At 30.6% G+C, this 14,791-nt stretch overlaps 2 protein-coding genes across 2 annotated transcripts; both read left to right on the top strand.

Moving 5' to 3' along the window:
• Positions 1-230: 230 nt before the first annotated feature.
• Positions 231-3,291, top strand: LOC110824922 (transcription factor bHLH19-like). Its single transcript, XM_088217214.1, has 5 exons — positions 231-388; positions 772-853; positions 962-1,588; positions 2,001-2,372; positions 2,653-3,291. The coding sequence occupies exons 2-5, from the start codon at positions 818-820 to the stop codon at positions 2,725-2,727; spliced, it is 1,110 nt and encodes a 369-aa protein (XP_088073340.1). The 5' UTR covers positions 231-388; positions 772-817; the 3' UTR covers positions 2,728-3,291.
• Positions 3,292-6,429: 3,138 nt separating this feature from the next.
• Positions 6,430-9,798, top strand: HKL3 (hexokinase-like 3). The gene is made up of 9 exons (XM_022034767.2): positions 6,430-6,865; positions 6,950-7,100; positions 7,398-7,580; positions 7,697-7,771; positions 7,925-8,080; positions 8,360-8,458; positions 8,547-8,677; positions 8,910-8,991; positions 9,130-9,798. Exons 1-9 carry the CDS (start codon positions 6,594-6,596, stop codon positions 9,448-9,450), a joined length of 1,470 nt encoding a protein of 489 aa, XP_021890459.2. The 5' UTR covers positions 6,430-6,593; the 3' UTR covers positions 9,451-9,798.
• The last annotated feature ends 4,993 nt before the right edge of the window (positions 9,799-14,791 follow it).

A 14,791-nucleotide genomic window follows, 5' to 3' on the forward strand; every position in this document is an offset into this window, starting at 1 on the left:
TATATGTATATTAATAAAAAATTTACTAATGTTTTTTGAATGATCAAAATATTTTTTATATAGGCCCTCCGCGTAACATGGGGTCTCCCTAATCCGAGAGCTGAATGGCAATATCTAGTTGGATGACAAATAAGAATGGGGCCCACTAACGAAGAGAGTGAGAACGCCAAGAAAGAAATGGGGGATATACTGGGTAATGGGAATACATATTCACACGTGCTAAATTACGGCGTCAAGCGCGTAGAATACGACAGTGTTTTGAATATAAAAGCACGGAAAGACTATCTTCTTCCTGGCGGAATCTGTGGGGAAAGGAGACACCTTTCTTCTTTCTTGTTTAAAAGTTTCTTCGCGATTTAAGTCGTGTTTGGTCTCTGCGATTTTGAAGGTAAAATTTATCTCTAATTATTGAACATCACTAATAAATCTTTTTATTTCCTATGAAATTATGTCAATTCAAGGTCGAGCATTATTATCTCACCAAATTTTCTTGATAAAATTCGTTTTTTTTCCATTTATTTTTCGTTTATAAACCATTTAATGGATGTTTTCTTTTGCTTTAAACCCAAAAAAGTTTTAAGCTTTGGCTTGTTTGTGTAGATCTTGACTCTTTGCTTTCGTCTACCCAGATTCATTTTCTCTTTTTCTTCAAGGAAATTTGTTCCTCTTTATAATATAATATAAAAAAATTTCACATGGGATTTCACTTCTCTGCGATTTTCAGTAAAGAAAGCTGAGATTTTGAAGCTTTTTTTTTTTTTTTTTTCGCAGGGCCATCTTAAGATTATAGATATTGTAGATAAAAGCTTGATTGGCAATGGAAATCTTACAAGCTAAATGGGTATCTGAAACGGTAAGACTGATGCGATTTACCAATATAACACAGGTTAAGTAAGTATATACCGTTATGGTACTTAGCTAGTAATATGGTATTTAATTGTATGTTTTTTTCTTTTTGCAGGGATTCATGGAGGATTCTACTGGTAATTTCTTCGAATACCAAATAAACCCAGCTGAGTACTCACTCGACGAACTCAACTTTCAATCTTTCTCATCGGAGAGCTACTCATCTTACAACCAAAACATGAGTGACAATAATGCTTCCCCTCTTGAAACTTACCAAACCGGCGCTGGCGGTGTAGTCGTCGACCAGAGGCCAGCAAAGCAGCTCAAAACCAACAGCTGGAACTCTTTCACTACCACTACTGAGTATCAGCAAAACAACATCATCGTCCCCAAGGCTTCTTCTTCTTCCTGTTCACAGATCATCTCTTTCGAGAACTCCAACTCGTCTCTGGCGGCCATTTCTCAGCACGGCATGGATCACCGCGGCGTGAAACCTAAAACTGAACTGGCCGGGGACAGCAATGGCAACATGAACGTGAGCTTTTCTTCTATCAGAGCAAATGGGTGCCTTGAGGAGCAATTCCTTTCAACAAAAAATGCGCAGGGAGCTGGGAAGAGAGTTGGCTTGGGGACTAGGAGTCCCCTGCATGCTCAAGATCATGTTATGGCAGAAAGAAAACGAAGAGAAAAGCTTAGCCAGCGTTTTATAGCTCTTTCAACTCTCCTCCCTGGCCTCAAGAAGGTACAAATTAACTTCAATTTCTTTTTTTTTTTTCCTTTTCCTTTCTTATTAACCAAACACTGACCTTGCTCAGGCTAAATATATGTTAACTGTATCTTTCCAAGGGTGGCAAAAAAGGTTCTAATTTATAGTGATTGGACATATATACACTTCTACTTCAATTCAAAATAATAACTTATTCTTCATTTAAAACCGTTCGTGGTTGTGTTATGCTATGAATTAGTGTTTGTGGAGATTAATTTTATTGTTATTGATATGTAAATGTCATATAATATTGAAATAATTGAACTTTAATTGAAATAAAACATTTCTATTCATTTGTATTTTCCAAACACAGAGAAAATTTATTTAACATTATTTAAAAATTATGCATTTAGTAGCTAAATAATTATATTTGTCTTCTATTTTCTAGACGGATAAAGCCTCAGTGCTTGGTGATGCAACAAAGTACCTGAAACAACTCCAAGAACGAGTGAAGACACTTGAGGAACAAGCAGCCAAGAAAACTATGGAGTCAACCATTTTTGTGAAGAAATCCCAGATATGCATTGACGATGAATCATCTTCGAGCGATGAGAACTTTGACAGCGAATCTAACCAACCATTGCCAGAGATCGAAGCAAGAGTCTCCGACAAAGATGTTCTTATCAGAATCCATTGCGAAAAGAACAAAGCGCACTTGGTAAATATACTAGCTGAAATCGAAAAGCTCCACCTCAGTGTGGTTAATAGCAATGTCTTTGCATTCGGAAACTCTACTCTTCACATTACCATTGTTGCCAAGGTAAATTGGGTAACTATTAGCTTATTTTTATTCATTTCCTTCCTTTTATTTTAATATTAACAAGAGCTAATTCAATTTTAAGAATTGTATTCATAAAATTTTAATACCATATTATGCGAATCGTTTCGAAAAAAAGAAATTCAAGTGTGTGTGTATATATATATATATATAAAGTGAATTCTATAAAAAGATATTTAACCTCATTTACAAAATTTATCTTTATTTATGACTGGTCAAGATTATTCACATATATATATGTATCATGTCTTTTTTCTTGCAGATGGAGGCTGAATTCTCCATGACAGTGAAAGATCTTGCGAAAAGCCTCCGATTGTCTTTGCTGCCACCCATATGATATATACACGTGTGTATATAAATATATATCATCAGAAAGGAGACACAAAAGAGCAATCTATCGTGAAGATTTGTCTGATGAAGAATACCTAGGAATAAAATCTTTATGACTCGTGTTTTCTCAGTCGGGCTTTTTTTTCTTGTTTCAAGGTTGTTTGTTCTTCTCCCGGAAAATTGCTAAGAAGAAGAAGAAACAAAGCCTGAGCCTCTTGTCGCTGCGAGATTAGTTTTTTTTTTTTTTTTCCCCCTTCTTTTTTTGGTTTCCTTTGTTTGCGTGGTTGACCTGTTGACCACGTTCTAAATACGCACGTGTTGAAATTAGAAACCACGCAGCCGATTCCTTCTAGGGTTTTTGAGAGGTTCTGACGTTGTTCGGGGAGTTGGAACATATACATTCATATTATGCGTAAACGATGTCGTTTTATGTTTCCTTCAATAATTTTTTTCCCCTTGGTTACATGGAGGAATGCTTTTTTTTTTCCTGGGGCCCACCTTGGTTTGTATAAAAATTCTAATGTATTTTGCTGCTAAGTAATCCAATAATTGATTTTGTTTGGTTGGTTTATTGATTAAATCATAAAATATTATCTGTTTATTAATATTAATACGTGATTAAACTATATTTATAAAATGTTAAAATATATTAAGATGTGACTGCAATATATTGAAAAAAGAAATTGAAATAATCATGTACAATATAATATAATTAAACATTTGCATGTGCAGATAATGTATTTAAAGTGGGAGGTAAACTAAATGTGATGGCTGAATGTGACAGTTTATGGCACATCACTGGCCATACACATGTGGGAATTATAAATACATAAATTTTATATTATAATTATACGGATAATACCGAATAGATTTATTGCACCATAAAATAGCTTGTACAACAAATACAAAGGTTACACAGATATTATCAAAATAAAAATAAATTACAATTAAACAACAAAATCTAATTAAATACATGGAATGTTAATAATAACATAATATTTGAATGAAAAATACATTAAAAAATAATTACTTATCAAAGTTAATTCTGGAAATAAGCGTAGGATCTTCAGATGGGTTGTTAATGGAAGTATATACGAAGCAGCCAGACCCATAAGTCATACACAACCGTCCAAAATATTTCATAAATGTAGAAGGTGGTATTAATTGTATTTACTTTCATTTCCGAGTAATAGAAATTATTTTCCATTAAAGTCAATGTAAGGGTCAGAGTCAGGCCAATACCTCTACAAACCAATTGAATGAATTACTATACTCTATATATATATACATATAATATTATAAAAATGGTTATATATAAACTTCGTCTACGTGTATATATGTATATATGTATACACACACACAGATATTGTGTTTGTAATACTTTTGAGCTGATAGACTTTGATCCGAATAATTATAGTAGTCGGTGATCCCTTTTTTCTGAAGGTTTGTTTATAAGATCAGCTGAATACTTTTCCATTGATGACGACAATGTATACATATATGTGTGCGTGCGTCTGTGTGTGAAGCCATTGATGAAGTTGGGTTCTGATTATTCTTCTTGATTTTCACACCTTGAAGTTGAAATTTCATTTTCATATATGTGTATACATATATGTGTGCGGCGTTTTGTGATATACCCGGTATAATTATGGCCAGCTTGATAGTAAAGAACAGGATAAAGGAGTACCCATCAAGATTTTCAAAATTGTTCTAACAAAATTTAATATTTTAATTAGTGAGTTATTATATCTTTGGTATATATTTTTAATAGTTAGTAGTGTGATATTTGAGTTTTTATATTAATTATATATGTTTTAATATTATGTACAGTAGCCATCTAAATATTTATAATTTTTTTTTTTAATATATGATTTGAATCACTATATAAAATATTACGACATTCACTAAGTTAATCTTATAATGTTACGACTTTTCTAATTGTAACAAATTTTTCGATACAAGACTCCAAAAACACATTACTCGATTACCTAGTTAGACTGTTGTTGATATGCAATCAACTTTTTTTTCTTACGTCCTACACGAAATTTATATCAAACATATATGTATGTATGTATACATATTGTCAAAACTCAACGTTCAACCTTTTCCACTCTCTCTTGTTTTCCTCCTAAAAAAGGGAAACAACTTATTATCCTCATAAAAAGGATTAAAAAGACTTTCTACAAAGACTTTTAGAATTTTGTTTGTTTCTCAGGAAAATATTTGGTATATAAGTAGGGTTTATTCGTCTTATTTTTTAAATGTTTCACACATGATATATTTATAATTTCTCATTCATGTATGTAAAGTATTATTAATTAATTTTTATGTTACAGATATAACGATAATTAGAATATTACGAGAAATTATTGAATTTTTTATATAATTCTTTTAATTTTTTCTGCTTTTCTTCAAAAGTACAGTCCAAAAAAATACAAGAATATTTAAAAAACATGTAATTCATATAATTTACTTAAATATAAATAAATAAATTTGATGTAACCATACTAACTTTGACTATTATATATATTCGTACAAACATACCAAAAAATGTTATGAAGTCTTTTTTTTTTAATTAATAAAAAAAAAAAACTCACTTGTATTAATTGGTATTAGCATTAATCAACTAGTAACATAATTTTATTAGTCAAAACTAATCAGCTCAATTAGCACCAAGATTATGACTTTTTTAGACTTTTGATAGTTTATTATACAACATGTATCTTGTGTTAAAACTATTTTTCCAGCCCTGAGATTTGACCTAGTCAAGCAGTGCGTGTATTTTATATATACATGTATATATATATATATATATATATATAGTAAATTTAGTCTCCATTCTTACGCATCTAGTGTGGTACTATTTCAATATTTACACATGATTATTTATTTTTTGAAAATTCCCAAATTTGATTTTTTTTTTCTTTTTGGGTTATTAGATATAAAATAAGTTAAGCTATTTATTTATTTATTTTCATTTAGGAGTTTTAATTTGTTCACTCTTAAATTTACTGTTTATATATGTTATTGTTTTCATATATATAAGTTCATGTATCATATGTTATCACAGAAAATGACCATTTTGATATAAAATCACAGAAGATTAAACCATAGTAATTGAAAAGTAAATCATATAGTTAAATATATCAAAATTAAGGCTATATTTGAAAAAAAAAAAAAACATGTTTGATGAAATTTAAAATACATTATTTCAATTTAACATAAAATTCATTACAAGGTAAATTTTGTATATTCTAATTTTTGTTATATTATCTTATATTTGAATTAAATATAAATCTACAAATAAATTTCACAAATTTTTTAAAATTAATTTCAAACAGAGCCCATATAATTTATTTAGTAGTTATTTCTTTAAATTTATTTGCCAGGGTTTCGGTGTCCAAATTCTTGCCATTAGTTTTTAAGCCCAAGCCCATTTACCAAATATGAGTTCAAAAATTAGGGCCGAAACCCTTCTTACTTTAGGCCCATGTTGTAATATTTTTGGGTGATGATGTTAGGGTAGGCAAGAGCTTAGGATATTAATTTTAAGCACTGATACTGTAACCGTTAGATTAAATCTTATGCATATCTAACGGTCAGAAAAATAGTAACTATAGTTAATCTTCTGTGTTTGAACTCACTTGAACATCTCTCTCCTCCTACGAAACTCTCCCTCCCCCCCCCCCCCCCCGCCCATGATACTCGTTCTTCTCCGCACAACTCACGGGTTTCAGTTATTCGATCCATTTTCACGAGAAACAAACAGAAGAACCAGAGATTTGATCACTCGAGAGTCACTGCCAAAAGGATCGAGCGAGTGAAGTTTGATTTTATAAGCAGATCATATTGAAGAGAGAGATAAAAGAAAAGATGAGGAAGGAGGTGGTGGTGATGGCGGCTGTGGCCGCGGTGGTCGTGGCTGCAGCAGCGGCGAGACAATGGAGGAGGAGGAAAGAGAGGCAGTGGAAGAAAACGGAGAGGATATTAAGGAAGTTCGCAAGAGAATGCGCCACACCTGTGAGTAAGCTCTGGGAGGTGGCGACGGCATTGATGGTGGACATGCAGGCTTCTCTCTCTTCTGAGAATACCACTACCAGCTCCCTCAACATGCTTGTTTCATACGTTTCTTCACTCCCCACCGGGTAATATATATATATATATACACGTATACAGATACACGAATTGCGATCTTCAAAACTAAATCATGCGTCATGTTGGTGTAACAGGGAGGAAAAAGGATTATTCTATGGATTGAATTTACGGGGAAATGACTTTCTAATAATATGTGCAAGACTTGGAGGAAACAATGAGCCTATTTCTGAGATGCGTAGAGAGGAGGTTTCTCTGTCTGATCATGAAATGCTTGGTTCTTCACAGGTAGAATTTTTTCCATACCACTCTTCCCCAATCCTCAAATTAAATCAAATTCCTTTTATGTTGCTGAAAATAATAATTTACAAATGAATTATTATTTAGAACTCGTCTATCTTTTAAAATTTTCTATAAATGTCTCTTAATTTGGAGATTGTTCTTAAAACTATTCCAGAAAGGGTGTGAACTAAAACTTTTAAATGTTACAATCAATGTGGTTCCTGCAAAATTAAGTTAATATAAAATCATTCAGTTTATTACTAAATTTGTATTGTCTTTAACAATTTGAATGTTAATTTTCAGGATTTATTTGATTGCATTGCTAAGGAATTAGCAAAATTTATATCAATGCACCCGGATAGCAATAAGGACACAGCATCTAATGAAGATAAGAAACTAGGTTTAACTTTGTTATATCCGGCCAATGGATCTACCTCCACCTCTGGTTCCGCTATTAAATGGAAGAGTTTATCGGCTGATGATACAGTTGAGTTTGTTTATCCATTTTCTCTATATTGCATGAAGTGCAGATAGATTTTCATTAATTTCATAGGCAATTTGAATGTTATATGCTTACTGATTTTTTTATATGTTCTGAACAGATCGGAAAACAACTGTTAGATGACATCAATCAAGCACTGGAGAAACACGGTGTCCATATGAAAGTTTATGGTTTGGTAAGCAGCTTATACTTGTTGCAGTAGAAAGGGAACACGAATTCATAATAAAATGTAACGGTTTAGACAAATATTAGAATCTTCAAGCCTCAGATATGTGAATAGATTAATATTATTTTCTTTCTCAGTTAATCTAATCAAAATCTTGATTAGGTTGATAACACTGTGGGAGATTTAGCAGGAGGTAGATATTACGATAAAGATAGCATCGCTGCAGTTACTTTAGGAATGAGTACGAATGCTGCTTATATGGAACAAGCTCAAGCAGTTCCCAGATGGAATGGTTCATCGGCAAAATCAGGCGAAATTGTAAGTTGTAGTATCACAAATATGTGTTTTTATTTTAAGACTATATTAGAATTCTAAGTATCAAGTACAATAATATTATATCAAATTTCATTAGTTTTGATGAAATCTTAAATGTATCTTTCCAGTTCCAGATTAAAGTTCATGTGATGTTGTTCTTTTGTCTCTTCTTTTCTATCTACACTCTCTTTTTATAAAACGATTTCATATCATTTTTTTATTTGTTCTAAACATAGTTTAAGGAGAGCATCATAGACATGTTGTTATACGATGTATTCATAGGCTATCAGTACAGAATGGGGAAGCTTCAATTCATGTCATCTTCCTATTACTGAGTTTGATGCTAGTTTGGATGCTGAAAGCTCGAATCCGGGAAATCGGGTACAAAAATTCATGGATTTTGATTAGATATCTGTTGGGAATTTTGTATATGTTTTTTGAATTTCAGACTAAAATTTCTTTGTTCCAGATTTTTGAAAAGCTTATCTCAGGAACATTTTTGGGAGAAATTGTAAGAAGAGTCTTGTTAAAGATGGCTGTGGAGTCAGCCTTATTTGGTGAAAGTGTGCCTCCAAAACTCAGGATCCCATACATATTAAGGTATATATGCAAAGTTCAAATCCGGATCACTCAAATTACGAGGCATATATTGCTGTTAATACATGAACACTATTAAGTTCTTTTATATATATATATATACACACACACATATATTCTTTTTTACAGATTATTCAACATGATGCTAGTGTTATATATTAGAGTCCTAATTATGATTGTTATTTTTCTTCAAAACAATAATGGTTCTACAAACTGATATATCTCTTCTATTTAGGTCACCCGACATGGCTGCCATGCATCAAGATACGTCAGAGGATCGAGAAATACTTGATGTAAAATTGAGAGAAATTTTTGGGGTAAGTAAACATTGTTTATAAAATATGTTTCGATTCTTTGTTTATGTATAAATGATAAATTTAGTAATAATTGCTTAATTATAAGAAAATGGAAGTAGATTATATGAATAATTAATTGATTGATGTATATTCGTATAGATTAAAAATTCGAGCGTGATGGTGAGAGAAGTGGTGGCGGAGGTGTGTGACATCGTGGCGGAGAGAGGAGCACGATTAGCTGGAGCAGGGATCGTAGGGATGTTGAAGAAGCTTGGAAGAATAGAAAGCAAGAGAAGTGTGGTAATGGTGGAAGGTGGACTTTACGAACACTACAGACTCTTCAGAAATTATCTCCATAGCAGTGTCTGGGAAATGCTTGGAAATCAACTCTCTGACAATGTCCTTATTCAACATTCTCATGGTGGCTCTGGAGCTGGAGCAATCTTTCTTGCTGCTTCTCAGACACAACAACATTCCTAATCTTCTTTTTATATTTTGATACAAATTTCACCTAATTTTATTCCTAATCTACTTCTGGGTATTCACAAAAACTATATATATATATATATATACACGAGTATCTATGTATTTGTTTTGTTGTATCAACAGAGAATTGTCATCAAAATTTATGATTCTAGTGAGTTCAAAGCAACTAGAAGTGAAGATTAATGGTAAATAATGAGAAACCATGCATTTGCCGGTTCAGTCCAATCTTTCTGACACTGCCATTGTTATCATTGCATCAAACATACTTACCACCCTGCAAATCGGTATATTACCTCCTGCAGATCTGTTAGAACATTATGATTCTTTTTCAAAAAGAAAATGAAATAAACATGATGAAAGAAAAAACCCATCAAAACTTAAAACTGAAAAGATGGATATTGAAAAGTACTGGATTCAAGTAAAACTAAATTATATGATTTGACTACGCACCCAGTAAAAAGATATTGTAAAGTGACTTTGCGAAAAGCATATATATATATATATATATATATACATACATATATATATAATTTGAGTCTGTGTTTGCAAGACAAATCCATTATAGAGAAACAGAAAAGCAGTGACAGCACACATGACCAAGACAATATGGAAATATTGGGTAAGATCTGATAAGCTGAAAATGACGAGACTTGAGCTAGCTACTAGCTACTGCAAAAACAAAAAAAAATTAATTAATTAATTAATTTATTAAAATCAATTTACATAATTGTCTTTTTCTTTGTCAACTTCCTGTAAATCCAAGTTCATAAAAATCCAAGAGAGTTTTTATATATGCGAATTTGTATTCTTGCTTAATCTTTTTTTAACTTTTGTGTTTTACCCAAACAGTGTTTTATACATGCAAATCCATTGTACGTATAGTTTTATGAATTTATTTCATTTATTTTTTTTAAAAAAAAAATACCCATTGTATTTCCATCAATTTTATAATAAATAAGATGCAAATTACTCAATTTAATAACCTTCCAATCTTGGTTTGAACTCAAAAGTTTGGAAATTCACATAGATATATTCTCGTATCAACTTTCTCCCGAGTTAAATTAAGACTTTATTTGGTATAAGATTCTTTTTTAAATTTATATATACATATACATTTTATTCATGGAAGTATACAAAATTCATAAATTTATGAATAACTAAAAAAATAAAATTTAAAAAAACATAAAAATTAATATTTTATTTTATTTTATTTTACTTTCTCATTATTTCTTCTTTCAGTGTAAAATTTAATTTTATAAAATGTATATAAAAAAAAAGTAAAAAAGTAACTTTTTTTTTTTTTTTATCCTAACAGAGGTGCGCTTGTAATTATTTAAAGCAGGTTTGGTAGTAGTAGGACCCAAGTGTTTTCATTGAACCGTGAGCCAAGCCCACAGTCAGTCGGCCCGAGAGGGAAAAAAAAATAGTGAAGTTTTTGGTCCCCCTAATCAGGCTGCTCCCTCCCACCTTTTTTTAATTACAAAACCATATAATATTAAATTCTTAATAATCACGAATTAAAACTTAAACCTTTAATGTAAATTAGAAAGTAAATAGCTGCTAGATCAAAACCCATTACTTAATCCCCAGTTAATTACTTAATCGCACTTCTTAATTCCAGTATGTTATGGACCACCACTACCCATCTCTGTCCCATTAGTCCTACCTTCTTAGGTCACTTATTCATTGTTCTTTTGGCATGTTATTAGGGCAAAATTCTGCTTAAAACTCCATTTTTAGTGGAGAATTTGTCTTAAGTCTTGAGGGTTTAAGTACCATGCCCTTTTGTATAGAACAATACCCTTAGTTATGGCAACGAGAATATGTAATTATACGATTTGTGATTGGTACTTTTAACGAGAAATAAATTTTTAATTTGATATTTAAAATATTAATTTATAAAATTTTGATTCGTATCGCATAATATTTTAGATTATTATTAATCGTCTCTCTCTATATTGTTATGAAAATTTAAATTTTGTATTAATTATAATTTATTGATAGTGCAGTACTCCAATAAATTTTTAAACGTTTGCTTTGCTTTTTAACCCTTCTAAGGAGCTAAAAGCCAAAAGCTAATCTTGGCTTTTGCCAGCTAGCTTATTAGCAAAATGCTTATTTAGTTACAGCAACTTAGTGAAAATTAGATAAATCCCAACTCAAAAGCCAAATCTAACTTTTTGTTTTTTTTTAATTACAAAACCCACCATTTTCAAAAATAATATAACGACATTTTTACCCTCACAAAAAATATCTTAAAGATACAACGCATGATAATTGACGGATTGCTTCAATGTCGCATAATGCTAGACGAGTACTAAATAATCAATTTATTTAATTTTTCTTAATTTATCAATCGAGTAATTAACAGACAAATAATGATAATTAGCACTTTAAAATAATTTATAAACAATTATTTACTGTTAAATTAATCTCTTAATATGATGTACTTAAGTAGGTAATTAACAAGCTTTTAATTCACTATCGACCATGGAAAATTCAGGTTTTTATTTAACATAATATATATTTTTTAAAAAGTAATATTAAATTTATTAGTAAATAAATATTATTTAATTTTTTCAAAGTGAAACTATAATTTTTTTTTTTTTTGCGAATTCTCGAACTTGAAATAAATGATATGTTGACACATATTAATATTTTAATTATATTAAAATTAATTTCAATATACAAAAAGTTTATTTAAATATGTATTTTAATTAATGAATCAAAAACATGTTTACAGTATTTCACTAAATCAATTATATCCACTAGTGTTTTAAATCTTATTCAATACTATAATTTTTTTAAAATCTATATAATTAAAATAAAAATAAATAGTACTGATGAATTGTAATAAAATATAATTAAATAGTGCAATATAATATAATAATAAAGTTAATGTATTAGTCCCTTAAAAGCAGCTTTAACTAATGGTTAAAAAAAAAAAAAAAAACAGCTTTAATTATAGTAAAAAAAAAAAAAAACAGCTGTAACTTATAGTAAAAATAAAAAATAAAAAGCAGCTTTAACTTATAGTAAAAGTTTGTATATACATATATATGTATGTATGTATGTATATGTGAGACTGAAAGAAGAGCGCCCCAATGTAAAGGGGACAAAAGGCAACAGCCCCCGAGAGTATTAGGACATAAAAATAGTAACCGGGGCAACGTGTTTTCTGGGTTGCTAAGAGCTTCGAGCTCAGGGATTTCCTAATCTCCAATGCCCTTTGTTTTTCTTCTTTTAACATTCTTCCCACTTACACACACATATATATATATATATAACAACACTTATATATATATACACATATATGTAACCACCGAATAGTCCGAATCTATCTTCATCAATTCCTCAATCTTTCACTCAACACTCCCGATGAAGACTAATAATGACCCTTAAATTTCATTTTCCCAATTACTTAATTACTTAAAATCTTCTTTTTTTGAACTTAATTAAGTAGTTAATTAATCTTTTTCAGTTACTTTATCTTATACACTTACAAACACCCATTAAAATCTGAACCCTCATCATGATCATAAAATTACCCTCTCGTTTAATTTTTTTCTGACTGTATGTGTGTGTGCGTGTATATATATATATATATATATATATATGTATACACACACATGTCAAGTATTTGTCTATTAATTAAATTTAAGTAAATACCAAATTCCAGATTTACTACGAACTCTGCATGCTCAAATCATTAGCTTTGAATTGAACAACGTCTATACCTATGAACCGGCCAAAACCCAGGCCACAGAGAGCTCGACCAAAAAAATTAATGCAATTTTACCAAAATGACCCTCCCGGCCCACCATCCTCTGAGCTCTCTTCTCCTCTTAGTGGAGGGGTATTTAAGTCATTTTAAGGTGTGAATCTGTCTTTTTCTGGATAAAGAAGGATGTACGTGCATAAGCCATTTTATGTTATAACGGCATCTCTCCCAACATCATCCCGTCGCATTCTTTGGCGTCGAAGGGCTTTTTCGTCATTTTGCCGCATATGGAGTTTCGTGTTTTAGATTACCAATCACGATGAAGGATTATAAAGTAATTATGATCTGATTAATTTCTTTTAATGGGTGATAATTAAATTTAAGAAATTTAATAAAATATAACAGAGAGACCGGAGTTTGTGTGAATTGAAAACACAAATTCTCGAGTCTCTCTCCTTGTCAGTCAACAATAGTTGACCAGCTTTATTTCACCCTACCAGCAAAATTATTACTCTTCAATAATTATAAATCATTTTCTCGGCTCTTTTCTTTTTTTTTTTTTTTTTCATGCTCCTTTTTTTTTCTTTAATAATATTATTTATTTGTATAATTATTATTATTTACAAAATAAAAAATTGTAACAAAAAAAGTCAACAGGATCATTAACGTGCAAAATGTTATTTTAATTATGTACTAATTAATGTGAATCCTATGTGGATAACAATAATTAATTAATTAATTAAAATATTACCTAAAGTAAAATTAAATAACGGAATTATAAGTATGATTATATTTTAATTAAAACTGATAATTAATTATTATGTTCGGATTCCATCAATGCACCTGGAAAAAAGAGAAAATAATTTTTCAAAATGCCCGAAACATGGAGAAATTTTGTTCAATGATTTATTCTCCTCTCATCTTTCTGTCTAAAGCACTAAGCAGCTAAAGAATATATAAGCTCACACCGACTGACCACAACGCTGTGGGGTCCATCAACTGGGACCCACCGTACCACAAATCATCATCCGCTTCTGTAGGCCCCTAATTGTGGATCAGTGGGTCCAAGTTTTTTCGATGAAGAGAATGTGTCACCCACTTGATTAATGATTATGATTAATCAACTTAATTTGAAGACCATCGGATTTTATTCGCTCAGCATTTTCTCAGTGCTTGTACTTGTACCAGATGATTACCTTTTTTACCTGTCTACCAGAGTCCATTTGACCGTGGAATCCAACCCAACAAGCCACAACCACCACCGTATCCGCATTCTTCATTTTTTATTTCTTCTAAAATATATAATTTTGTTATGTGGTACAAAACAATTTTTACATGTGAAAATCAGTAGGCTTCAAAATTACTGTAAAGAGTTTTATTCATAAGAAAATTTAAGTGTCAAATTTTTTTAAAAAAATAATAATTTAAATTTTATTAAAACATGTCTGAATTTTTATTTTTTATTTTTTAAAAAAAAAGTGGTATAAATCATTTAATTTAATTTAATTTCGAATTTTAATGGATGATAATTGGAAAAAGATTTTATAAATCATAATTTGGTTTGTCCTTTTGGGAATCCAACGCCGCTCATGCATTATTCGGAAGGGACCGGCA

This window comes from Carica papaya, chromosome 4 (assembly GCF_054855325.1).
Source record: "Carica papaya isolate Zhongbai chromosome 4, ASM5485532v1, whole genome shotgun sequence".
NCBI lineage: Eukaryota > Viridiplantae > Streptophyta > Magnoliopsida > Brassicales > Caricaceae > Carica > Carica papaya.